The sequence below is a fragment of the Nycticebus coucang genome, chromosome 15 (genome assembly GCF_027406575.1).
Source record: "Nycticebus coucang isolate mNycCou1 chromosome 15, mNycCou1.pri, whole genome shotgun sequence".
Classification (NCBI taxonomy): domain Eukaryota; kingdom Metazoa; phylum Chordata; class Mammalia; order Primates; family Lorisidae; genus Nycticebus; species Nycticebus coucang.
Window position 1 is genome coordinate 64,873,199 of NC_069794.1, and position 27,990 is coordinate 64,901,188.

At 41.5% G+C, this 27,990-nt stretch overlaps 1 protein-coding gene, 1 long non-coding RNA gene and 1 pseudogene across 4 annotated transcripts in view; 2 read left to right on the forward strand and 1 right to left on the reverse strand.

The window, feature by feature from the left end:
• The first annotated feature begins 2,523 nt into the window (after positions 1-2,523).
• LOC128567153 (uncharacterized) lies at positions 2,524-2,629 on the forward strand (annotated as a pseudogene).
• Positions 2,630-9,590: 6,961 nt separating this feature from the next.
• The window catches only part of LOC128566864 (uncharacterized), a 29,700-nt gene continuing 11,300 nt past the window's right edge, over positions 9,591-27,990 (forward strand). Inside the window, exon 1 of the long non-coding RNA XR_008374655.1 lies at positions 9,591-9,738. This is a non-coding gene — a long non-coding RNA (uncharacterized LOC128566864). The remainder of the gene's footprint in view (positions 9,739-27,990) is intronic.
• The window catches only part of LCP1 (lymphocyte cytosolic protein 1), a 112,188-nt gene continuing 97,309 nt past the window's right edge, over positions 13,112-27,990 (reverse strand). For all 3 annotated transcript variants that reach the window (XM_053563959.1, XM_053563960.1, XM_053563961.1), the window contains 3 exons: positions 22,264-22,387; positions 17,948-18,072; positions 13,112-14,992 (listed from right to left, as the gene is read on the reverse strand). In XM_053563959.1, the coding sequence (XP_053419934.1) occupies positions 14,860-14,992; positions 17,948-18,072; positions 22,264-22,387 (382 nt within the window). In that variant the 3' untranslated portion in view covers positions 13,112-14,859. The remainder of the gene's footprint in view (positions 14,993-17,947; positions 18,073-22,263; positions 22,388-27,990) is intronic.

Sequence of the window (27,990 nt, forward strand, 5' to 3'; positions counted from 1 at the left end):
AAGAGGCTAATGACCACCTAGTGGTTCTGACCAGTCTATGGAGGCTGTACAGTGAGGGTTATGGTGTTTTCTGCTTCACTTTTGGATGACAGAGGCTGGAAACTCTACCCTTGGATCATGCAAATGCCGCTGTTTTCTGACATAGATCCCAAGATGTAGCATGAAGCTTGACTGCATATGCACATGTTTCTTCTTTTGTAACTATTCATAACTCCTCCTCTAGTTTGTTAAAGATATGTGTTTAGCCACCTCACACAGCATAAATTTCTGCTTCCTTTCTCTTTCCCTTCAAGTATATGTTTTTGGCTTCTGGTCAAGACTATTGCTTCCCAGCCTGTCAGAATAGCCACCCTGCAGCCTGCAACCCTTGATGAGAAAAAAAGCTCTCTTCCAAATTTATGAAGATTATTGGTTTTTGTTTTTGTTTTTTCTTTTTTTGAGACAGAGTCTCACTCTGTCACCCTGGATAGAGTGCATTGTCATAATTCACAGCAACTTCAAACTTGAAGTTGAAGCTCAAGAGTTGGGCTCAAGAAATCCTATTGCCACAGCCTCTCACCTAGCTGGGACTACAGGCATTAGCCATAACCCCCAGCTAGTCTTTTTGTATTTTTAGTAGAAATGGTGTCTTGCTCTTGGCTCAGGCTGGTCACAACTCCTGAGCTCAAGCAATCCACCTGCTTCAGCCTCCCAGAGTGCTAAGTGGGAGCTACTGCACTGAGCCCATCATTCTTCAGTTGACAAAAGAAACCGAGTGACTAGACCCTGGAGACAGACAGAGTCACAGGAGAGGGCTACCTGACAGGAGCTGTGACTTCTCATCAAGGAACTCAGCTAATTTTTACTAACCCCGCAGGGAGGGAGCTGTAAGAATAAAAATCCTGACTTCATTTTCTTTCCTTCCATTGTTTTTCTGCTGGAGCTTTCCATGAATGAAAGAATTTCAAAGTATTCAGAACCTGAGCAGCACAATTAACAAATAAATTAACTTTGATACACATTGAACTTTATTTTTTTAAGCAAATATACTTTTTAACCCAATTATCTGTGAAATGATTATAAAATATGATTAAAAACTATAAGACCACAATTAAAAACACATTTTAACCAGACTGATGAAGAATGAAAGAATATACAAGTTACCAATACCAGAAATGAAAGAGGAACATTCTTACAGATCCTTCAAATATTAAAATAAAATAAGAAAATATTATAAACAATTTATGCTTATAAATGTTACTACCTAGACAATATGGACAAATTTTCTGAAAGCCACAAACTGTCAAACTCACTCAGGATGAAAGAGATCACTTGAATAGCTTTGTATCTATTAAAGTAATTGAATTTATCATTAAACTTTTCGTTTCAAAGATGTATGGAGAATTCTCAAAGAACTCAAAATGGACCTTCCATTTGATCCTACAATCCCATTACCCTACCCAGAAGAAAAAAATATCATTTTAACATAAGGGTATCTGCACTAGATTGTTTATTGCAGCTCAATTTATAATCACCAAGATGTGGAAATGACCCAAGTGCCCATCAACTCCGGAATGGATTAATAAACTGTGGTATATGTAATGGAATACTATTCAGCCATAAAGAGATGGAGACTTTATGTCTTTAGTATTAACCTGGATCAAGTTGAAACACATTCTTCTTAGTAAAGTATCACAAGATTGATAAAACAAGTATCCAGCATACTCAATATTAATATGAAGTCAGTAGATGAACTAATACACATCTGCACAAGAGAAAAACTCAATTCAATTCAAGTTGGAGGGAGCGGGATTGGTGTGCTCCTACCTAAAGGGCACAATGTGAGGGTACAGGACACACCTCCTGGGACACAACTACAACAGGCACATTACCCAACAAATGCAAACATTGTAACCTAATAGTTTGTACCCTGAAATTAATATGAAATTTAAAAAAAATTCCTTTCAAAACAAATTTGAAGACTAGATGCCTTCACCGGTAGATTTTGTCAGACATTTAAGAAAAAATATACCAATTCTATACAATATCTTCTCAGAAAATGAAAGAAAAGGAATCATTTCTTAACTCATTTGATGAGGCCTACATTATCTGACACCTAGCCTGACAAAGACGTATAAAGATGAAAACTACAAACCAGTTTACATAGATGCACATAAATTAATTGATACACATTAACAATCCCTAACAAAAATTTTAATGAATTTCTGAAGAAATTTTAACATCTTTAAAAGATGTTAAATTTAAGTATAAAAAATTGAAGTAAGTCAATTTTTTGTAAATCAAATTTAATATCTTTCAAATTTGTTAAATTTTAACGAATTTCTGAAGAATTTTAACATCTTTCAAATTTAAAACTACAAATCGGTTTACATAGGTGCACATAAATTAATTGATACACATTGACAATCCTTCACAAAAATTTTAACAAATTTCCTCCAGAAATATATGAAAAGAATAACAATGCATCATGGCCAAGTAGACTTACTATAAGAATTCAGTGTTCAATATGAAAAAAATCAATTAATTGCTTCTTGGCCTGTTAGCTAAGATCAAGTGTAGTATCTGTTCTCATCAGTTTAAAAACCCATTAAGGTAATTCACTATCAACAGACTAAATTTAAAAATCCATATGAATACAAAGAATTTGATAAAATTCAACAGTTATTTACAATAAAATAGCTCAGCAAACCAGAAACAGTAGGGAAATTTCTCAACCTGAGAGCACCTATGAAAAACTTGAAGCTAACATCAAACTTAATGGTGAGAGACGGAATGCTTTTCCTTTAAGATTGCTGACAAAGCAAAAATCCCCACTCTTGGCACTTCTCTTCAACGTGAAATCAGAGATCTTTGCCAGCATATAGTAAGAAAAATAAATAAAAGACATATAGACTGTTTTTAAAACATAAATGACACTAATACTGACATAGAAAACCTCAAGATATGTACAAAAAAACCTTACTAGCACTAAACTAATGAGTTTAGCAAATTTGCAGGAGACAAGATTAGTATGCAAAAATCATTTGCAGTTCTATATAATAACAACGATCAATTGAAAATAAAAATTTTAAATGCCATCAAAACTGTGACATTTTAGGAGAAATTTTTAAAAGTACATGCAAGATATAAACTTGCTGAGACCTCTGTCAAGGTAGAAATAAACCGTTTTCATGGATCAGAATACTCCGGTTTATTTATTATTTTTTTGTTTGGGATTCACTGAGGTAATTCATTAAGGATTCATTAATCTCAAAGAATTCGGTTACACTGATTGCGGTTGTTAGGTAAAGTCCTTCTTGTAATTGTGTCCTGCCCTCAAGAGGTGTACCATACACCATGACCCCCCGAGCCCCTTCCTTCCACCCCCTCCCTGCTCCCTCATTGCCCTACCCCACCCTTTGTATTAGATCACTTACTGCCTTCATATTAGAATTGAGTAAGACTCAGGTTTATTAAAATCACACTTCTCCCCAAACTGAACTACAGATTCAACATAATTCTAATCAAAATCGCAGTAAGTTTTTCCTATGGAAATTGACAAGCTTATTCTAAATTTTTGTCTGGAAACTCCCCTCCCTGTGTCTCTCACACTTCTACGCATCTTGCTGGGAAGGCCAAGAAGCCAGGCCCCGACCATTTTTTATGACAGCCATTTCTTAGGATTGTGTTTGTTGGTAGTGAACAACCTTGATGTATGGAACAAATGTTTTACTCTGGGACAAAGAACAGGCTTGCTTATACCTTTATGTAAAAGGGATGAATTCCCAAAGCCCAGTGTTTCTCATGGGTATTGAGACCAATTGCGTCTGCATGCATTCATCTGGATCCACTGTCACACCCGCCCATGGAACTTGGAGTGGGGAGCAAGGGAAACTGATGTAGACGATGGTGCTCATGATGCCTGCTGCACGTTGAGTATAAATTCCTTCCTGAGGTTTCTGTCAGCATCCACGAACCTATAGTGATAGGCTAACTTGTTAGTTTCTCAGTAGAGTAAAATCAAATCCCTGACACAACAGTTTATTTAAAGGTTCAAAGGTCCTGGAATAGCCAGATCAATTTCAAAAGAAACAACAAAGTTGGAGCACTTAAATTTCCTGTTTATAAAGCTGTTACATAATAATTAAGACAAGGGTAGAGAGTCCAGAAACAGAAATCAATGAAACAGAATAGAGTCCAAAAATAGACACACATGTATAAGATTAACTGGTTTTCAAGAAAGTTGCCCAGGTAATTCATCTGGGAAAGGGCAGTTCTTTAAGCAAATGGTGCTGAAAAGTTATGATATCCATATGCAAAAGTGTTCATCTGGAGCCATACTTTGCACCTTGTAAATAATTCAAGATGAATCTCTGACATAAATTGTAAGAGCTAAAACTGTAAAACTTTCTAGAAGAAAACAGGAGGAAAAATTTGTGACCTTAAGTTAAGCAACAATGTCTTAGGTAGAACACAGAAAGCACAAATTGCAAGTGAAAAAATTGAAAATTGGACCTCACAATTAAAAACACTTATAACACTGTTAAGAAAATGAAAAGGCAGGTATGGATAGAGAAAAAATATTTTTGAAACACACATCAGGTAAGGGAATTTGTATTCAAAATATATAAAGAAGTCTAATATATCAACAATAAGATGACAGATAACCCAATTTAAAGTGCACAGAAGATTATACAATACTTAGCCAAACATACAAATGGCCATTAAGTACATGTTCAACGTCATTCGTTATTAGGGAAATGCTAATTAAAACCACAATTTGTCACTACACATCCCTGGAACAGCAAAAATCAACAAGTCTGCCAATATGAAGTAACAGCAGGTATATGAAGCGACTTGAACTCTCATACATTGCTTGTCAGAATGCAAAATGGTACAGTCATTTTGAAACAGTTTGGCAATTTTTATAAAGTTAAATCTATAATTACCATATGTTCTGGAAATTCTGTTTCTAGTTACCCAGGTGAAATAAAAACATGTGTCTTCAGAAATACCTGAATGTCATAGCAGCTGAATATTCTGAAATCTGAATGTTTATAGCAGTTTCATTCGTAACAGTGAGGAAAACACTTGAAAGAGTCCAGACGTCCATCAGCTGGGGAGTGGACAAGCTGCAGTACATCCAAACAAGGAGATGCTCCTTGACGGCTGGAGGAACAGACCACCGATCCATGCAAAGAGGTGGAAGAACCTCAGACCCAGGATGCCAAGTAAAACCGCCAGGTACTAAGATTTATATTGTACAGTTCCATCTGTTAGGTAGAAAGATTGAATTCCCAGGGTACAAGTGAGCTTTGCCTTGGGGCTGCCTCAAGCGATTGCCCCATCTGAGAGGAAGGACAAGGGCTGTCCCATCTTCATCCTATCCTGTCACACCTGGGGGAAGTTAGGAAAGCCTGGGGGCCAGGCACAATAGGATTTGGAAAGGACTTAGAGCTAATTATCCTGTCGTTAATTGTCCATCCAAGTAGTTCCCTGGTGATGTCTGAACCATGAGGAGGGGCCGATCCAGACATATGAACAGAAGCCCAGACCGTTATCAGACTGTACATTGTCATATACCTTGCTCCATTAACCTATCTTTCTCTTCTTCCGTGAACTTTGTTTCCTGCTTGCCTTGATTTTGGTGGGTCTGGTTATTCTTTAGCCAAGACCACACCAAGAACTGAGAACACAGACAACTGTCTGAACCCCAGCACATCTGTATGACACCAAACAACAGAGCCAGACGATTGGCTGCTTGTTGCCAGGATCTGGGGCTGGGGAGAAGGGATTAACCTAAATATGGTGAGGAAGAATATTTTGGAGTGATGGAAATATTCTATATTTTCATTGTGGTGGTAGTTACATAATTGTATCCTGCCAAAATGCTTTAAATTTGACATTTAAAAGTTGAATTTTATTGTATGTAAGAAAGAAAGGAATGAAGGGAGGGAAGGGGGGAAGGAGGGAGAAAGTGGGAGAAAGAAAAAGAAGTTTCCATTCTTCATTTCTTTTTGAGATGCCTGAACCTTTGGTGGAGAGTGAAAAGAACACAGACATCAGATTGGATGGGCTCTACCCCATCACAGGAAAATTTCTTAGACCCTCAGAAGTGTAGCTTTCTTTTCTTTAAGTGACCTCAAAGGGCTCCTGTGAAGATTAAATGGGGTAACATTTGAAAGCAATAGCCAGAAAAAACAAAAACAAAAACAAAACCAAACAACAAAATACAACAACAACAACAAAATAAAACTGGGTGCCTAATACCTCCCATTTGTATTAAAAAGATAAACCGGAAGGGCGTTGGCTGAGGCCAAAGTGTTCTTTATAGTAGCTTTATGCAGCTCATCATGACCTTGGTACAGCTAGTCTTCCTCTGCTATTTCTGAGAGTTAGGTGGTAAGTCACCACCCCAGAGGCAATCCAGTGCTAGGCAGTCTGTCTGATTGAATCATGCCCCCTAGGACCCAGCTAATTCATACATTTGTACTCCAGCCAATGTGGAGCATTAAGGGGTAAAAATGATAGGGCAAATATTTCTGGAAGAGCCCTAATCCTCTGTCTTTATTAAGACTGCACCTGTGAAGATAATCTCCCCTGTGATGCGTGATGGCTCAGCCTCACTTTTCTCTCAAATTAGAGCAGCCTGCAACTAAGGGCAAATGCCACCAAGACCCTGGACGGCCTCAACTTGGATATGCAGGTCAGGCTTATTGTTAAGTAAGCACTGAGAGAGTCAATTAATTTAATGCCTTTTTATTATGAGTTCAGGTGCAGCTCAATTTGCAAGTTTTCCTTTCAAAATCATTCAGCCATTAAAGCTGCATAATCTTTGGATGTTTTGAAGACACATAATTGATAAATATTTTTTCTCTTCACACATTCTCTCTCATGTTTATTCATGGAAAATGAACCAGTTGTAACTTACACAAAAGCTTGGGGTATCGGGCCTCCTGCATTTCTAAAGGGAAGGAAGGAGTGCTCCTGTCTCAGAAGCCATTTGAGGGGGTTGGGAGGGATTTAAGGCCTGAAAGGCAGAAAACTCAATCTCAGGTTCTAAGGGGCCTTACACTGGTTTGCAAGATTGAGGCATCACGAGGGTTTACCTGGCACCCAGGTGGGCAAATGCTTAATGACTAGATGTTTCGATTGTGATGCAAGCCAGGCTTATTTTTGGAACATTTCATGTCTTTCTGAATCTACACTCCCTTTGATTGTTTTGCTCACCAGTTATGAGGCCTGCTCTTCGGAGCAGTGCCCTGGCCTATACACCAGCAGTTCTCAAGCTCAACTGCTTGTTAGGGTCACCCGGGGGATCTTTAGAAATCCTGCTGCCTGGGCTGTGCATCTGAGTCTCACAGGAAGGGATATAAGCATCAACATTTTTAAAGCTCCTGAGATGATTTCAACATGCAGGAAGGTTGAGAACTGCTGTTCTGGGCCAGTCCTTCTCCAAGTGTAGTCTGAGAGTCCTCAGCTGCCGAATTCCCTAGGGTGCTTGAGAAAATGCAGATTATTAGGTCCACCAGCCCTACACACACTTGAGTCTCCAGTGAGATCTGGAAAAGGTGTTTTAATAAGCTCCACAGGTGATTCTTCAGGACCGTAACGTCTGGGAACTACTCCTAAGCCCGTCACTAGCCCTTCTATTTCTTTTGATAGAGCCGTTCTTGCTCCTCATCAGTTGTCCTGGTCTTGGTACCTCAAAGGCATCAAGCTTCTTCCATCCTAAGCACTCCTGTGTTTTATAGCCACTGTACTTGGCAGAAACTTTCCTCTCTCTCTTTGACATTAGGGACTGAGACACCTTAAATGATGAAATTATCACCCTAGAAAGTCATTGCAAAGTGTATGTTTGGGGGAAGAAAAGAGTAGACACTGGAGGGCCTTGGGTAAGAGTGGGACAGAAGGTTCCCTGTCTCTCATGAGAAGTCATAGAGATTGCTCCCCAGTTGGTGCCAGGAAAGCCAGGAGGTTTGATGTTGTAGAAAGAGGTGGGACGGGAGGAAAGACTCGAAAGATGTGGCACAGACCGGGTCAGACATTAAAGGGGCAGCCCTGGGCAACCAGCAAGAGCCAGCTGTGCCAAGAGGTATCTAACACGTACCCAGCAGGACCAGAAGGTACAGCTCTCCAGATCTGTGCCTCGAGCATGTGCACCAGGGGAAGAGGGACATAGAAGGGCAAAGCTGGGGAAGGGAGGCTGCCCCACATGGACGGAACAGTCACTCTGGCTACCTCCAATGAATACTGACCATGGGAAAATGTTTGTGGAAAGTTACTTTAGTCTTTCAAGTCCCGTGTGATTGAGAAAGTATGATTTAATTTAAAGCTGGCTAATTTAGCTTCCCATCAGCTGTAGGTCTTTCAAGGAGACGTTTATTCTTCTGGGACAGTGTTTCTCAAATTTTTTTTCTTTTTTTTTTATTAAATCATAGCTGTGTACATCAATATGATCACGGGGCACCATACACTTGGTTCATAGACCATTTGACACATTTTCATCACATTAGTTGACATAGCCCTCCTGGCATTTTCTTAGTTACTTTGCTAAGACATTTACATTCCACATTTACCAAGTCTCACATATACCCTTGTAAGATGCACCACAGGGGTGATCCTTTCAGCGTCCCTCCCTCTACCCCCCTTCCTCCTCCCTCCCCACCCTTTCCCCCTTCCCCCTATTCTTAGGTTGTAACTGAGTTATAGCTTTCACGTGAAGGTCCTAAATTAGTTTCATGGTAGGGGTGGGTACATTGGATACTTTTTCTTCCATTCTTGAGATACTTTACTCAAATTTTAATGTGCACATGAGTCAACTGAGATTGAGCAGATCTGGGGCTGAGATTCTACATTTCTAACCAGTTCCCAGGTGCTCCTGGTTTGAGCACCATGCTTTAGAGCAGGGGCCCCTTGCAGTGGTCTGATTGTATTTGTTCCCATTTTGTTTTTTTACTTCAAAATAAGGTATGTGCAATGTGCATAGGAATTTGTTCATAGTTTTTTTTTTAACTATAGTCCAGCCCTTCAGTGGTCTGAGGGACAGTGAACTGGCCCCCTGTTTAAAAAGTTTGAGAACCCCTGCTTTAGAGCAAGGAGGTTTGGATATCTGGGACTCACAATGGTGGGTCCAAGGAGGAGCCAAATTCAGAAATTCCTGTTGAATCATCAAATTTTGTGTTAGATTCCATATAACTTTAGAATTAAATATTCCCTTGCATTCTAATTCTCTAAAGGTTTCTATTCCAAAAATGATATGGTAGCAGTCTATTAATCAAAATACACGTTTAAATGGAACTCCCCAATTTCAACATGCTGGATAAAATAAAAATCGCTTCCATTTTGCTTACCTGTTTCTAAGTTGTTAATGGTAAGTTAATGGGCATTTGCTGAATTGTCTTGTTTTTGTGCCTGACATAAGGTGGGAGATTAAATATGTGCAGATGTTAGGAATGAGGAAACATTCAACAGTCTTCTTTTGGTCATTTATTCGTGGGCTCATGTGGTAAAGTCTGCCTTTCAAAACAGGGAGAAAGACACTGAGTAAAGAGCCGTCTTTGGCAGCTGAGAGTTTAATTTACAGGAATTTTATTAGGAAACTGTCAAAGTGACTACATTTCACAAGAGGATTGGTCAACACTGCTAACTTGTTCTGAGCAGTCAGCTCTGCTCTCTGAATTGTGTGAGATTGTCAGGGACGTGCTGGGGAGGACAACGTCAAGTCCACCAGGAGAACACTGCTGGCATTTGCTAACGGTAAGCTGGGTTGGAAAGAGAACAGAGGTCTATCACAACACATACAGGAACCGTGAGGAAGGTGGGCCTGGGAACAATCCCCGGAACACGGGGAGCACACAGAAAGCCCCCTCATGCATAAAGCATCAGTCTGAGATGGGCTGATCTAAGGTGGGCTTAGAGTTTACAGTCTTTAAAATCCAGACCACACTTGTGCTCTCAGCAACAAACTAGATGTGTGTGTGTATCTCTAGTTGAATAAAATCCCCAGGTTGGCTGAGACTTTAAAAGGCTATCTATCATCTCTTGGAGGGGCTTATTAATTATAAGAGGGGCTTTATCTAACAAATGCAATCAGTGTAGCCTGGTTCTCTGTACCCTCAATGAATCCTCAATAAAAATAAAATAAAAATAAAAAGTAAAATAGAACTTACAAAAATTAAAAAAAAAAAGCTAGCTAATTAATTCATTGTGTCAGATAGGTCCTAATGCCATAAATCCCAGACAGAGAGGAATCCGTTCTATTCTAAAAATTCTCCAGGTTAAGTCTATTTAACAACTTTTCTCACAATTACTCTGTTCCTCATTCCCTGTAGTCAAGAAACATTTGTTTATAACTGATATTAATCAGTTTTTTAAAAGTTACTGAGCTTTTCAACCACAAAATGTGCTTGGCTCTGTGAGGATATGGATGCGAGTGAGGCATAATTCCTGCTCACTTCTCCTTTGTCACAGCTGAGCTCTTCCAAAACTTTTTGTTGATCCTTCATTCAGAATTAACTTTTCCCCTGAGCTCTCATAATATTTCTCTTACAGCTTTGTCACGGCATTTCTCACACTCTGCTTTTCATTAGGGTGTGCGCGCACACGCACACTACCTCCCTGCTGGGTTAGTACGCTTCTTCAGTCACAAAGTGGAGAAGTTGGGGTCCACTCGAGGATCTGTCCCAGTTTAAGATTCTTTGAAAAAAATTAGTGGAAACTTAAAACAGAATCTATGCTTTACTAACCAATGTTCAGTGCTTTTGCCAGAGCAGAAACTTGAATTAAGTTAAACTTAAGTAACTGTTGAATTAAAAATTAACATTTGGTGCTCAAGAAATGGGTAAATATCATTTATTGTGGCCTCATTTGCTGTGGCAAAAAATCAAAACAACAAATATCCATTTGTAGGCCATTGGCTAAGTACAACTTGGCACACCTACGTAATAGAAAACCACGCACCTGCTGGGGATTGAGGACATCTGTGTGTACCCATCTGGAACCATCTCCAGAACTGAGGCGTTGAGTGAAACAAATGCAATGTAGAATGATGTTTATGGTATGCTAATAAAAAAGGCATGTGCACATGCATGTGAGTGTGCTCATGTGTGCACAGACTATTTCTAGAAGGAAACAAAAGAAATTGGTAACAGAGGTTGCTGACCAGGAGGGATTGGAACAGAGGTAGTGGTATGTTGATAAACTAGTTCTTTTGGGATAAAAAGCCCCCGTTGATAATTTCTGTGATATAAATATCTTCTTGGCCAACATCAACCTAACCATGGTTGAACAAAAGGTGCATGAAATTCAGTTGGCTCCAGTGAGCTGAAGAGAGCTAGTTTCAGAACACACCACTAGGCACAGGGTGGGCCTATGTTCTAGCATAGACCCTTTGGTGCAATTTTTAATTTCTTATGCCATCTTGGATTTAAAAATGTAAAAATAGGGCAGCACCTGTGGCTCAAAGGAGTAGAGCGCCGGCCCCATATGCCAGAGGTGACGGGTTCCAACCCAGCCCCAGCCAAAAAAAAAAAAAAAGTAAAAATAAAATTTTGAATTTAGAAAAATTATCATGCTTAGCTTGGTATATGCCTTTAGGCTTCTCTTCTCCAAGATAGTCTTTGTTTTCTTTCCTTGATATTACTTCTTCCTCTATCCTGTACCTCTACTCATGAGACCTATCTATGTAGTCTGGTATGTGCAAAATAAAGAAATAAATAAATACAAACAAAAGTCCACAATACAATATTTGTAGCCTCTTGAAGAAGAGAGTTACTGCCTAAGTGTAGCCACTAGTTCAGGCCAAGAAAGAGTCACCTCTGTGAAGATGCTGCTACTGAAGCCAGAGCACAGAAGCCCAGTTTCCTAGCCCCTGTATGGCTGTGTGGCTCCTCTACAGGAAAAGGAGGCCCAGGCCGAATCGATGGCCTACTTCTCTGTCATGGCAGCTTAACCTGGAGACACCCTCAACCCTGCCAATGTATGGCTCAGCCAAGTTGGCCAGGACACCCCAGGCACTGCCAACTCCGGGATCCCGTCTCAGCTCACTTTAGAAGTTGTTTTGCACCAATCCCTCCTCCTGACTTTTAATGATTGGGTTTTATTGGGATTTGAAAAATGAAATCTCAAAGTATGGTACCTTGGTATGCAGAGTACATTGAACGGAAGGAAACTACAAAGCCTTAAAGCAGTCTCAGAGTGAAGTCTCTCTGACCTCCTCCTGACTGCTGAGCTCTCCCCTGAAGCAACTTATAGAAACCAGAATTCCTCTTCCCCAGGATGGGTCATAGAAACTAGAACCCTTGTCCTCCAAAGCAATTCATAAAACCTAGAATTATCGCTTTACCTTTCCCCTGCCTTGCTTTGCCAACTGGAGGTAAGATGTTCTCTGACCTATCATGTCTGATGATAGATCATGAGACTCTTGTTCCAGAGGCGTCCTGCCCTAGTCCCTGCAGGAAGGAAATCTAGGTACACAGAGAGGCCAAGAACTGTCTGATCAGGCAGGCTTTGGTGGAGTCCCCCATTTGTTACCATTAGATCATACTCTTTTGCCCAATCACATTTCTGCACCACCATCCATTCATCTAATCTAAGCATGAAAATGAACAGTTCCCCCTCAATCTTCAGGTTTTCATTTCTGAAAGCTCCCACATCACATAAAACTTTGATTACCTATATTTGTTATGCTTTTCTCTTTTTAACCAGTCTTTTGTTATAGGAGTGTCATCTGTGGCCCTTATGATGGGTGAGGAAAGGTATCACACCTCTCTGCTCCTATAGGGTCAATGCATTTGAGAGTCTATGTCTCAATTTATTCCCTACTTCTTCTCATCGCAAATTATTCCTCATTTTCCAGTTAAAATATTTCTACTCAGACTGTTTCCTGTCATAAGCTCACATCTCACTCTGCCCTCCTTCATCTCTTAATCACACCTGTCATTTTAATTGTTTAACATCTGTCTTTCCCCATCAGCTGAGTGCAACGACTGCCTCATTTACACGCACATTCCTGAAATTTTGCACAGTGTCTAGTGCATGTTAGGCACTTGATGTGTGTTGGCAGAATGAATTAATGAATTATAGTACACCGTTAATAAACTTTCAAGAAGAAACATCCAGAGACACCCACTACATAGAACATTTTATTTGGAAAGCTTTTGAGTATAATATTCTATCCTCATTTTTCATTAAGGCAGTAACATACTTCCTTCCTGAAGGCAGATGGGGGAAAAATCATCTGAGGCTAAATTAATTTCAGACTAAAGTCAAAGCCAACCACTTTGCATTCAGAAGCAGCAAAAATACTGGTTATGGGCTGGGAGAAGTACATATTGGCTTCCTGAACCCATTGCCAAGGAAGAGATCCAGGGTGATACATTTCAACTGCTTTGAAAAATGGCTAAGTTCCATTACATACCATCCCTAAAAAAGATAACAGTGATAAACCCTTCCAGCATGGTAGAGGGAGGCTAGTGTTGGTTCACAACGCTCTGTTGCTTTTTGCCTTTGATTGGTTTCTGTGGAAGCTGCTTAATCTACAAAGCTGTTCAAATTCCTCGTTTGTCTGGTTTTGTTTTGTAATTCTTTTAAATGTCCAGTAAATTAGCTCCTCATAAATCAACTCGGCCAGTTCTTACCCAGCATGGACTCATTCTACTCTAGACATCTGATGAGATATATGTGGTGGGGGGAGGGCGGAGGTGTTGCTATTCATTGGCACGTATTACTCCCTGGGGCTTAGGGGAGGCAAAAAGCTTTTATAGTACCAGAAAAGTAAACATTGATAATATGGCCTGACAGCAATCAGATATGGTAAGATCTAAAAGCAAATGAAAGCAAATCAGGGTTGCTTGCAAATGTCAACAGATATTTAGCCATATCAAAATAACTAGATCTAACCTGCAGAGCTAAGCACATGGAGAGGCAGCACCCTAAAGGATGCTTTGCTGCAGCTCCATGCTGCTCCCTAGTGGTTAGATGCTGCATTACATCCTCCTTGGAGCCAACCTTCCCCCAGGAGTTAAGCATCTACCAGAGAACACAGTGTTCAAGATGTTAGATCTGGTCTGAGCACAAATTCTAGGGTTAAAAACAAAAAGATTCTCGCTGGCTAAAAAGCCAAAGATTAATGAAATTTGGGACTCCAGTTCTAAGGAAAGACTCTGATGATAAGGCTCACTTTTATGGGTTACCAGAGACTCTTGAGACCTCAATAGCCTCAAGGGTTTGTCAGGTGTTCCAGTGGCCTGGAAACAAGGCGGGCCTGAAGAGGTGGGCCACAGAGAAGGCACGTTTCTGAGAGGGTGAGGGGACAGTGTCACAGGGAGAGAGACTAAGGAAAGGGGACAGGAAGACAGGCTTGTAACAGGTCAAATGTCAATCTTCAGTAACAGGTACTAGGGCAGGTTTGAAGATTCCTCCTCCTGGTCCTCACCTCGACCAAAGAAAAAGGCAGCCACATTAAATCTGTTTGAAAGATTATGTGAAAATTAACAACACTGCAGCTTCTATTTTTGACTATTGCAAAAGCAGAAAGGATGCATGGAAAATCTTTTTATCTCTAGATTTTCCAAGAAGCAAATACATCAAAAATAAAAAAAAAAAGAAATCAGTGTTACCTGGTTTCTTGTACCCTCAATGAATCCCCAACAATAAAAACAAAAAAGAAAGAAAAAAAAGTATTTCTAGGAGATTGGGCCTTCTGCAAAGAATGAAGCACTTTTTGTTAATAGGCCATACAAGTATGCACTTTTTGGAATCTTGTAAATGTCACCAAGTTGGACTCTGGAATAACTGAATTGTCCTGGTGCTTCCTGAGAGTGTCCTGGGCTGGGCAGTCAGGAGTGAACGTGCTGCCTCCTGCCCCAGCCTATGGGCTCACACCCTCTTCATTCCTTTCCCCATGAGGCAAGCAAACACCGTCATGACCATTTTGGGGTTCACTTCAACCAGGTCTTCTGGAAGGGCATACACTCTTGCTCCAATTTTTCGGGCCATAGAGATGGCATACCTAAAAGGGAGGAAAGGGGAAGAGTGAAGAGAGCTTGAGCAAAAAGACAGGAAGATGACGAATTTTGGTTCAACCAAAGCTCCTGGCAAAGCATTGAACTTGCCACCTAGACCAGGATAATCATCAAACGTATTTTTTGGCCACCTAGACCAGGATAATCATCAAATGTATTTTTTGTCCTTGGAGACATCCCCTAACATTTGGATATCCACACCAGGTATAGTGTCTTGAGCTACATAGAAGCATGACAGAAAAAAGTCATAGAACTGAATTAAAATTTGTATGAGGTAAAGTCTGCAGACTATATTTCAACAGAGAAACATTTTTACAAGGAGGAAAAGAGAAAAAAGGCATCTATACTAACTTGACCTGACACATTAATCCTTTTATTCTTCATTTTCTTCCAATGCTTGATCACATGGACATGTACTTACGGTTCCATAATTTAGAATGGCCAGAAATTTATAAAGTTATAACAGCTGCACCAGAATATTTTTCTCTATTTATAGGTATATGGAGATCATTTTTATTAGTTGTAATCTATTTTCTTTCTTTTTTTTTTTTTTATTGAGACAGAGTCTTACTTTTTCACCCTCAGTAGATTGCCATGGTGTCACAACTCACAGCAACCTCAAACTCTTGGGCTTAAGCGATTCTTTTGCCTCAGACTCCTAAGTAGCTGGGACTATAGGAGCCTACCACAACGCTTGGCTATGTTTTGTTGTAGTTGTCATTGTTGCTTGTTTGGCAGGCCTGGGCTGGGTTCGAACCCGCCAGCTCCACTGTATGAGGCTGGTGCCCTTACCGCTGAGCTACAGGTGCCAAGCCAATGTAATCTATTTTCAAATGAACCTACACTAATACCTGGCACTTCTTTTATTGACTTCATTTACTATCCAGTGACCTCTTACTGTGGTTACTCCAGGGGTTCTTGACTGCACCAAGGTCGTGATACTCCCCCACTGCTCTTCTAAAATGTCTTTACTCTTACTCTATTTAGCAAAGTAAAGTAAAAGCATCAGGTAGGAGAAGTCTCATTCTTTCCTTTCTCTATATTAATTATTAGTGAAGTAAAGTTAATTTTTCCATTATAAAACATAGAGGGAAAATTGTTTGAAAATCAAAAGGAAGCCTCAAAAAAATCCATGAACAATCTTACCACCATCACATAACTATTCTTAGCATTTTGTATAATTCCACTCATCCATTTGTCTAAGTCATTTTGTACCCTGTCTTGTGTTTAGGGGCTCTGAAGTCAGACTTTGAATCTCAGCTGCACAACCTAAAAACTATACGACTTTGTTGAGTTCCTTATACCTAATCATGTCCCCTTGAACATCTGGGTGGAAGTTCTTTTTCTTTATGCATTTCGGGGTCTTCATAGGTGTTCTTTTTCTTGCTTGGATTTTCATCTTCCCTCCCTCACCTACCTGCTTCCTTCTTACATGTCCTCTCAATTTAGACCAGGTAGGATGTTTTTTGCTCTGAAGAGCTCAGTCTACCTCCTGCTTCCTCAAGGACACCCTGTCCTCTCCCTTCCACACCCACATCACGCTCCATTGTAAGGATTATATTCTCTCCATTAGATTGTGTTAAACATCAGCATTCTGGGAACATAGGTCCCTGGTTTCCGGAATTGGGAACAGAGAGAAGAGCCCTACAGTGATTATAAAGCAGGGGTGCTGGGCAGTAGAGACTTGTCAATTCTAGACCCATGTTATGGGCTGAACTGCATCCCTTCCAAATTCATATGTTGAAGTCCTGACCCCCAGTACCTCAGACTGTGGGTCTATATGGAAGGAGAGCTGTCACAGAGGAAATTAACAAGAAGTTGTGCTGCAGTAGGGTGGGGCCTCAATCCAATGCAACTGGCATCCTTAGAAGAAGAGAGAAGACACATGGGCACACACAAACAGGGAAGACAGCCAAGTGGGACGAAGGCCCTTCGAGGACAAAGGTGCAGATGAGAGTGATGGGCCTGCAAGCCGAAGAACATCCCCGATCGCAGACCCTCAGGGATTCTCCCTCAGAAGGAATCATCCCTGCCAACATCTTCATTTCAGACTTCTCGCTTCCCCGACTGTGAGAAAATACACTTCCGTTGTTTTAAGCCACCCAGTTTGTGAGGTACTGTGTTATGGCAGCCCTAGGAAACTCATACAGTCTGCTTTGAGAAAGCCTTCTGTCTACAGCAGAGGTCAGCAAACTTTTCTGCAAAGGACCAGAGAAGAAATATCTTAGGCTTTGTGAGCTTTGTTGCAACTACTTAAGTCTGTTGTTGTAGCAGGGAAGCAGCTCTAGATAATATGTAAACAAATGGGGCTGTGTCCCAATAAAACTTTATTTATAAAAGCAGACAACAATAGGTCAGATCTGGCTCAGAGACTGTAGGCTGCTGACCCTTGCTCTAGAGCAGCGGTTCTGAACCTGTGGGTCATGACAACTGTATTAAAGGGCCACAGCATTAGGAAGGTTGAGAGCCATTGCTCTAGAGGAATCTAGAGGTGACCTGAATGATAAAGCAAATGCCTGTGGCTCTCAAGCTGGTGAAGCCTCTGGTGATGAACCCTAACCCCACACATTCTTACACATGAATATTCGTGAATGGGGTGTCTGTATCTGGGGCTCAACATATACAAACTTCATTTCGAAATCTATTAGAATTAGGAAATTGGTTTTATAAAACTATAAGCTTATTTATCAACTGTGAGAATATTCTCTCTCTCTCGCTTTTTGTTTTTTTTGGTCTTGTTTCTGTTCTAACCCTAGGAGCTTTAAACTGCTTGCTAAGGTACCATATCCAAAACCGTGGTGATGAGACTGTAATACGCCATGATAAGAAAAAGCATGAATAGTGAAAATAAGGCTCCTGCACAAAGTCATAGGTATTAGACTTCACAACTGTCCAGTTGCCAGCTGGGTCCTTCCCTCCTGATAACGGTTTTATTTACGTACTTTGCATTGTTGAGTTTCTCTTCATCATCCAGGTTTTCTGTCTTCAGAAGGTCATAGTTAATGGAACCTGGTTGAATGGCATCAATGAGATCCAGAACAGGCAGGCTTGTGCTAATCTTTGGGTCCTAAACATAAAGAAAGGGAAAGTTTTATTAACATCTTCCAAAGTTACTTCCGTTTGGCTCCAAGGAGGCAGGTGGCTTTCTTAAATAAGACATACATGCAGCTGGGTTTCAGAAGTGCCACAGTATCCTACCCAATATCATATAAACTGCAGTTTCTGTGTGAGTACCAGTAACTTTCCCAGGAAACTCATTGTCTGTCAACAGCTGGGAGGCATTCTCAATGAATGAATGGAAGGAAGTTGGCACAATTAGAGAAAAACACAGAGGTTGAAATATGTCACATTACTGCCAGTAATATGGCATCATAGTGAAGGAAGGAATGGTTTTAAAAAGAAAGCATCAGAATAGAGCGATTACAGGTGTCAGGAGGAGCCCTGTTTCATTCAGTGGGGGGAGGCATCCTAGCCGGGTGACAGGAGAGCAGTGAAGGTGCAGTTGGACGAGAGCTGCAAACCATGCTCCTTTTTTGCAGATCTCAGGGAGAGAGAACGGTACTGCCCAGGGAGACAGTAACAGCATCGGTAACCTGATTAAATGCAACAACAGTAACCGACTTTTGTGCGCCTCTCACAGTTTACCCAGCACTGTCTCATAGGTTATCTCACTTGATGGTCACCACCAGCGTTAGGTGTGGCATCTAGTCTTACTTTACAGACGGGGAATCTCTGAGGGTCAGTGACTTGCTGGTAAGTAATGGAGCTGGGATTTGAACTTGAAATTTTGTCTTCAAATCCTGTGCTCTTTTTTTAGTAAAAGTTAATTTGTAAATGTTTTGGTGTTCACACCCAGGGCTGTGAATGCTCCTAACGTGTGAACGCACAGAAGACTACACTGTCTGTTCTCCTTTCTCCTGCTCCAGGAGGAGACCACGGTCCTGGGGACCTGTGAGGGCATCTGTGCGTCACATCCAAGCACAGTGAAGTCCAAGCACCTCAAACATGGAGGGTCCAAAGCAGAATAAATTCTAAACAGAAACAGGACATAGGACCCTGTCAGGTGCTGGTTCTTTAGCATTGGTCTTCCTGTTTAGGTAGAATAATATTATTAAAAATATAACAAGTCGGGGCGGCGCCTGTGGTTCAGTGGGTAGGGCGCCGGCCCCATATACCGAGGGTGGCAGGTTCAAACCCGGCCCCGGCCAAACTGCAACCAAAAAATAGCCGGGCGTTGTGACGGGCGCCTGTAGTCCCAGCTAATCGGGAGGCTGAGGCAAGAGAATCACTTAAGCCCAGGAGTTGGAGGTTGCTGTGAGCTGTGTGATGCCACGGCACTCTACCGAGGGCCATAAAGTGAGACTCTGTCTCTACAAAAAAAAAAAAATAATAATAACAAGTCCGGCTTAGTGCCTGTAGCTCAAGTGGTTAAGGCGCCAGCCACATACACCAGAGCTGGTAGGTTTGAATCCAGCCTGGGCCCGCCAAACAACGACAGCTGCAACCAAAAAATAGCCAGGTGTTATGGTGGGCACCTGTAGTCCCAGCTACTTGGGAGGCTGAGGCAAGAGAATCGCCCAAGCCCAAGAGTTGGAGGTTGCTGTGAGCTGTGATGCCATAGCACTCTACACAGGGGTGACAGCTTGAGGCTCTATCTCAAAAAATATATATATATGTTATATATATATAATGAGTCCATTTTTTACTTGCTCTTAGGTAAAAAAAAACTACTGCAAAATTAAAATCAACATAAAATCACAATCTAATTTTCACCATCATCCTTTGTTTCTATCACCACAGAACTTTTTGGTGAAAAAGCACATGGAAGAAACCCGGGGAGATTTGAGTTTTGCCTTCTCTCCTGGTTTCCATCCCGGGATTTGTGGCATGACAGTGAGTAACAGCCAGCAGCTGGGAGCAGAGCTAGCTGAGGAAGGGACCAGAGAGCAACTAGGAGCAGGCCCTGTTCGTTTTTTTTAACGAGCTTCACTTAAAAGAAATATGGGGCTGGGCGGCACCTGTGGCTCAGTGAGTAGGGCGCCGGCCCCATATACTGAGGGTGGCCGGTTTGAACCTGGCCCTGGCCAAACTGCAACAAAAAATAGCCAGTGGTGGGCGCCTGTAGTCCCAGCTACTTGGGAGGCTGAGGCAAGAGAATCACCTAAGCCCAGGAGTTGGAGGTTGCTGTGAGCTGTGACGCATGGCCCTCCTCTATCGAGGGTGATAAAGTGAGACTCTGTTTCTAAAAAAAAAAAAGAAAGAAAGAAAGAAAAAAGAAATATGGAGATAATTCAGCATTTCCTTTAGGTAAGCAATATGACCCTTTTTACTTAATCCATTTTGTAATGACTTAAGAAGACAGGAGAAAATTAGCCCAGAGGGTTATAAGGAACAAAAAGAATTGTCAAACCTATCTAAGAGTAAGCCCCAGCATGGCTCGGCAAACCTGTCCCCACAGGGATGCCCCGGAAACCACAGCACAATGTGATGGGCTGGAGTGGCAGCTGTTTTAGGAAGTGAAGCGCCCCTGGGCTATGTGACGGGCCGTTTCATACTTATGGCCAAGTGACCCATAGACACCCACTGCTCTACAGCTTCTCCACACTGGTGCAAGGCACAGTCCCCTCACTTCTGGGCCATCACCTGGGATTACTAGCCGTAAGCTCAGGAAGTCACTTGAGCTTTGATTTCTTCATCTATAAAATGGGGGAAACAGTGTTGCCAACTTCATGATGTTCGTGAAGATGAACCGAGGCACAACGGAGGAGCCCTGGTGCTCAGGGTATACTCCTTATTCAGAGCTCTTCTTGCCGTTGCCTTTTTTCACTGCCCTTCCAAATTGCTTTCTTTTCTTTTCTATCCTTTACAATTAGCATTTTCTATTCCCACCAGCAGCCAAGATAACCTAGGTCTCATGTCCTTTCCTGCGTTGGCAGGGATGGCCTAAATGACTCTCATTTCCCACCCTGGGTATTAAAGCTGAAAAGTTAATGACTCTTTGGAGGGGGTAGGGCTGGGGACTGGGCATGGGGTTACACGTTTCTTTGGAGCCACCAGGAGCCTCCTTCTTCTTAGTCCAGGGGGACCCTGACCCAAGCACAAGGGAGAGAGAAGGGGGATCAGACGGTGGCCTGGGGGTCAGGACTGAGCGGCGGTCCCTAGAGCCCCAGCTCTGGGTCGGTGACTCTAATCTATCTCTGAGGTGCCTCATCTGACCCCACCTTCCAGAGTTCGGGGCGACCCTGTAGAGCACTCAGGCCCCCGCCTTATGTCCTTCCCTGCTTTCTCCCCCGGCATCTGAGATGGAGCAGGGCCGTGCTCCAGGAGAGGAAGAGGCAGGCCCGCTTATGTGTGCAGAAAGGCCTCAGTCTCACAGGGCCTGCTCCTGAGTTTGTTTTGCATAAAAGGATCACAGCCAGAAGAAATGCAGAAACTTCAAATCTCTTCCTAAAAGAATCTCTTACTTCAGTCACCAACATCCACCTCTAATTCTGTTCTGCTCTCCAGGGTGAGCAGGAAGCTGGAATTGGGCTGGAGGCGCTCCTTAGCTACCGTGAGCTCCTAGCAAGCAGATGCCCTTATGTCTGCTCTTCTTGGTGGAAAGGAATTTTAAATTTCTCTTGAAACCGAGGATTGATATCATAATGAACTGCCTCACCAACCCTCTTACTACACCTCTGAAGGGGACCCTCCCCACAAACCTGACCCTCAAACTAAGACCATGTGGTTAAGATGGCACAGACATTATTATAATGTAGATAAGTGTGCAGGTCCCTTGAGGAAGAATCCAGCTAATCTATGAAACATGAGTCAAGAAATTTAATAAAATGTAATGCCATTATTAATCAAAATAGGATTTGGATATGAGTATACAACTGCTTTTATTCTTCCAAAAAAATATCACATGGGAGATCTTTTAGCGTTTTCTATTTCACCACTAAAATGTTAAAAATCTGAATCAAAAAGAGTGCACATTTAAAAAGTATTATCGTATTTTGTCACTTTGAAAGAAAAATGCCTAAAATGATGCTTAAAAATGATGGGTTTTTAAAATTAACGATTATGGGAGAAAGTGATGGGAAATTTGTCAGTGAAATGGCCAATGCACATCAAAACAATAATGGGTCATTTAAGCAAGATCAAAATGGGAGGGAGAGCCTGAAATACCTGACACTGAAGGTCACTTTAACATATAGTGAAAATAATAAAGAGAAGCAGAACGCTCCGGTGGCCTCTAGCGGGAGAAGGAGAATTTTACCTTGAAACTAGAGATGGATGAACTTTTCTCTGCCTCCTTCAGTGTTTCATTCACCCAGTTGACAATAATGTCATCATTAACCTTCTGGCCACCACCAATTTCTTCAAGGATATTCAGTGTGTACCTGTATAAAATCAAGAGTGATTTTTAGAGAAAGGTTGCTCAAGAATTCAGTGTAACAGAACACAGCCCAAGGTAGACATTTTCTTTTCCTTCTAAGTATGGCAGAGAAGATTGTCTGGATGACATTACATTTAAGGAAAAATAGCAGTGATGATAACATCACTTTTGAATGACTGAAGATATAAATTCACGGTGGTTGTACTAAAATACAAGGCTAAGTACATCCTTCTAGCAGTGTCATTGGTCTGGGTGCGAAGAAAAAGCAGAAGAGAGAAATTCAAGGAAAGAGAAAAAACAAAAGTTCCCAACTAGTGACAGGTTTCCAACTAGTGACAGGTTTCCGAAATGAACCATAAAAATCAAGAAACGATTCAGTGTTAGAAAAGTCAGAGTAGCCAACACGATAAAGAAACAAATATAAATGATTATTTTATATATCATGTAAGTAAAATGTCAGGGATACACTGACAAAGGGAATCTTCAGTCTGAGGGCAAGAATCACCTTGTTGAATGTAAGAACTGGGTTTTTTTTGTGTGTGTGTCGGGGGGTGGAGATGACATTTAGTAAGAAGATTTTTCAAGTTCTTAAATTTCCATGGAGCAGAGAAGAATCATCATTCCATAAACCACTCCTTTCCAAAAGGGGATTTACGGGAAGGAAGCCAGGCAGCTGTGCAGTCTGCAGCTTTGCAGGAGGGGGTCCGATTACACATGAAAGACCTTCAGGGCTAGGACCACAGTGGGGTTTCTCGAACTGAAACCCAAGAATCCTGTAGGACTGGACTACCTAGATGAGGTCACCCCCTCCTTGGTGTCCCCATGTTTTGCTTACATAATCCACAGAGTGTCTCTGTCTAGTTACTACTTCTAGGGAAACACAATTCTCCCACGACTTCCCACAGGGTTTTCAAATTTAATCCCTGAAATAGGAGCGATGCTTGCTTCCTCTAGGTTAAAGCACCTTCCCCTCATTGAAGATAGATAGGAAAATGGCTGCTGCAAGTTTTCTTTATGAAATAAAGAAGTCACATTTAGCAAACTGGCAGTGATGCGCTCTCAGTTATGCCTCTCAAATCAACTGGCTTGTTTTCCTGCTGTTTCTCCTTCTCGCAGAATTTCCTTTCTAAAGTACAGTTCCGATCACATTTTAAGTGACTCTCGATGGTACAAAGAACACAGGGTAAGCTCCTTGATATGACACATGAGGCCTTTCACAATTTGGCTCCGGCCTCCTTTGTCACAGCATCTTTGATTTCCTTCTTCTCTTCCTCTCCCACTCCATGCCCCCCCGGATACAAGCACCCACACACACAGACACACACACATTTCAACCGCTCAGAACCCTCAGCAGCTCCTGCCCACACCATGCAGCCTCTCACACGCATCCTTTCCTTCCAGGACTCAGCTGTACTCTCAGGCTGAGACACCCTTCCCTTCCAGGGAATTTCTGTTTTTTTTTGGCTGGGGCTGGGTTTGAACCCACCACCTCCGGCATATGGGACTGGGGCCCTACTCCTTGAGCCACAGGTGCCACCCTCCAGGGAATTTCTTATTCTTTGGACAATTCCCAGATCAAGCATCACTTTTCTGATCCAAACGGTGTATTAATCACTACTGCTACACTTGCATCAAGCCTTTGGATTGAGTGTCTGTCCACCAGGTCCCCTTGGACAGGATCCATGTGCCCTGTTCGTTAGGGCCTTTTCAGAGCCTAACAGAACGCCTGGTGCTCCTGGCTGTCCAGTAAGTGGAAGCCCAGAGAGGCGGCTGAGATGAATAGAGTGCCTTTCTCCCAGGGAAAGCAAGGAGATAGCAAAGGCGAGAAGTGTTCAGGTTGGGCCTAAAGATGCAACTAAAATGCTAAGGAGTAATGAGTGTAAGTGAGATACACCTCAGAGTTTCAGAATATTTCTAGTTTGGAATGAAAGATCCTTACATTTTATGGCATAACTGGCTTGTTTCTGGGAAGTATGTTATTAGCATTTCCTGTAACGTTTAGGAATCTCTGCCTAATGCACATCGAGATAAGATACAGCAGGGTGATGCTTGCTTTCTTGGAGCCCTCGATACACAAACCAGTGGAACAAACTAAGTTAATTTTCTATTCTTCCTTCATCTCAGGACTTAATTCTCACTCCCCTTCTCTAGGGAGGGGTTCCCGTCTGATTTGTTCACATGTACAAGTCTCTGTTTTCAACCCACTTCCTGAACTTGGGGACTAAATAGCCCAGAGGGGTGCCCGCCTTTGTACAAAAGTCTATCTGTGAAAATAAATTAAAAAAAAAAAATGCAGCCAAGAAACAGGGTCTAGAAAATTGTGGAAGCAGCTTATTGCATTTGGGGTGTAAGAACAGCCCCTCGCAGTGACACAGAGCTCTGGTGAACACAGATCAGTCTTTCCAGCCCCCTCCAGGTGAGATACAGAGGTTTAAACTGAAATCATATTCCCACGTGTAAATGCAGCTATGAAAACAAAGGGAAGAAAGAACAGAATTAGGCGGGAGCCTCAACTCTAGACAGTTAAATGCTCATCTAATTGCAGATCTAAAATTTAAAACAAAAACTAATTTGACTTCTGTCTACCTAGACGTCTCCATATCATCAAGCGGGTTTGAGGGCAACTGTGCTATTAAACGGAACCCTCAAGATACAATACAACCGATCTTGTTATTAGTGGTGTTTGCAAAAGGGGCTATGCTGAAAAGCACTTTGTCAAAATGAACCAGCAGTGGGAGGGCCGGCTTTAGCCAGATGGGCACTGGAGGGGGTTAATTGTTACATACTTACCGTCCTGCCTTTTCACACTTGATTTATTTAACATTTGGCGTAGAGGGACAAATTTCAGTGTTTTGTGTTTCAAGGACCCATCCTGATTTCACCATCCACAGCCTGTTTGATTTGGGGAGAGCTCACTTCTTTGCCTGCCTCAGACTCTCTCCATCTGCTTGTGTTTAGCGGTCACTGGCACTTCAGGCTTTTATCTCTAAGTTCATGCACACCGTCTTTGCCAAGTCTTTAACCTAAGAACGATTTCCAGGCTACTGCAGGGGAAAGGGAAGTTTAAGCACACATCTCCCAATTGTTCTTGGGGGGAAAGATGACCAGCCTTTTATTGTCCAGATAAATGATCAAATTAGCACATCTGTGCAATCTAATGAAATAAATTTCAGCTAGAATTAGTTGTAAATTTAATAGATCTTTTAATGTATGGCATACAGAGCAAAAAGAAAATCCTTTTTCTGGTACCATATACATAATTATCAGTCATTTCTTCTCCTTTGACAGTAATGTTCACTTTCTTTTTTTTTTTTTTTTTGTAGAGACAGAGTCTCACTTTATGGCCCTCGGTAGAGTGCCGTGGCCTCACACAGCTCACAGCAACCTCCAACTCCTGGGCTTAAGCGATTCTCTTGCCTCAGCCTCCCGAGTAGCTGGGACTACAGGCGCCCGCCACAACGCCCGGCTATTTTTTTTTTTTTTTGGTTGCAGTTTGGCCGGGGCCGGGTTTGAACCCGCCACCCTCGGTATATGGGGCTGGCGCCCTATGGACTGAGCCACAGGCGCCGCCCAATGTTCACTTTCTTATATGCACAATTCCTGTGTAGTAAACACTCGTAACAAATATGACTTATTAACCAGTAGCAGCAGAGTAAGCCTTATCATGTATATATCAGCCATAAAGTAGGGCTTTGGGCACATTTTTATAATTTCCAGAGCAAAGATAGTATTACAAGGTGATTTTCAGATGTTATGAAATTCAACACAGAACAGAGTTGGCCTGAGTTTATCATTAAAATTGACTATATCAAAGATTATTTAATATTGAAATCCATGAGTCAATTTAACTGTTGCAACTGAAATGGCTTTTGCTTTGGTTTTTAAAGTACTCAGTACCCCTTTGAATTCTTAACAAAGAATTCTTTGTTAAGAATTCAAAGCACATGTGAAAGACAATAAAGATAATTTAGAAATAGTTTCTGAAAACACACTGGTAAGATGCAGGTATCTGGAGTATTATGTTGCTAGAGGAGCCCGTGACAACTGTCTTCAATCATTAAGGAGACCCCAGTTTAGAAATGGGTAGTGGAGCTTTTTACTTGGTAAAGCGAATGTGAATCGGGCAGCAAAATCTATCATGGTCGCTTCTGATTATCCTGCCTCATCTGGAAACATTGACATAATTACATCAAGAGCCAGTCATGAATGTAAGGGTCTGCAGATTGTGGCCGGGGATGAAAGTTGCCTAGGGATACTATAAACCCTGTCTTTGCCCCCACCTTGTTAGACAGAATGTAATGTGACACGTGGTTTCTAGGGATTCCTTCCAAGTAGAAAAATGAATTAAGTTATACTAACATAGGCTCTTGTTGAGGAATGCTAAGATTTCTGCCTAGTCAGAGCCATCATTCCGGGGGGACGGAAGGGAAACATTTAAAAGCAAACTATTTTTTTTTTCATGGCAGTAATTGAAAGCAAAAACAAATGGAAACCAGAAATAAAACTGAAGTAGCACAGGCTGAGCAGAGAGCAAAGTAACTCGCACAAGTTTCAATGTAACAAAGAGAAATTTTATTTAAAAAGAACAAAGGGAAAGTTTAAAGCACTTGCAAAGAGAGCTGGAATGGGTCCCTCTCATGAAGGAGAAAAGTAAACTGAGACCAAAGTGAACTATTTTATACTTACAGATCCACTAACATTCTTTCTCATGCTTTTGTACCAAAAATTGTTTGTCTTAAAATTTATTTTCTATTTGCATATCTTATTATATTCCATTATTGTTTAATTAATATCCCCCCATAGTTCTCACATGAATCAAGTTTATATTCAGCTCTAAAAGATACCTAAAGTTGTCTATTAAAGGAACTACTGTTTCTGGCCATGCTGGAGTAAAAGGGATCATATTTAAGCACCTAAAACACTCTGGAGAACAAGGAGCATGGGACAGTAGTACCTGGAAGAAAACAAACCAGGTGAGTCCTAAGATTGTCCTGGCCTGCAGTGCCAGGAGAGAAAACCAAACAGGGCGTGGCCATGCCCTGAATTGAGGAGAGAGAGCTGAGAACTCAAGGAAGTTGTGGGGCAGAATACTGGAGAGGAGACAACTTTATAAAGAGAAGACCGTCTTCTAGAAAGACAGGTCTAGAAATCTCCAAAGGGTTTATCTCAAGTCTTCAGCCGAGTATTGCTCAGTACACGGATGTAAAGAAACTACTGGCAGCTAGGAAAATTACCACCAGATACAACAATCCCTGGAGCTCACAAAGAGACAGGAATTATCTGGTTCCTAGCAGCTGGCATGGAAAAGTTTTGTAAATACACGGGCAAGTATTTTCTATTCAAATAAAGTACTCAGAAGAGTACTTTCTCAGTAGTAAGAGGAAGAATGAACTCTAGACCAATAAACCTTGGAAGCAAGCTTCAAAAGAATCTTAACTCCTTTTAGGACAAAATTCACAAATATTTAAATGAATACAGAAATGTCCAGTACCTAGCAAAGTAAAATCATAATATCTGATATATAATAAAAAATTAGCAGCATGTAAAGAAATATCACTCATAGTGAAGATAAAAAAAGTTTGTATAAATGGACCCAGAAAAAAGTTG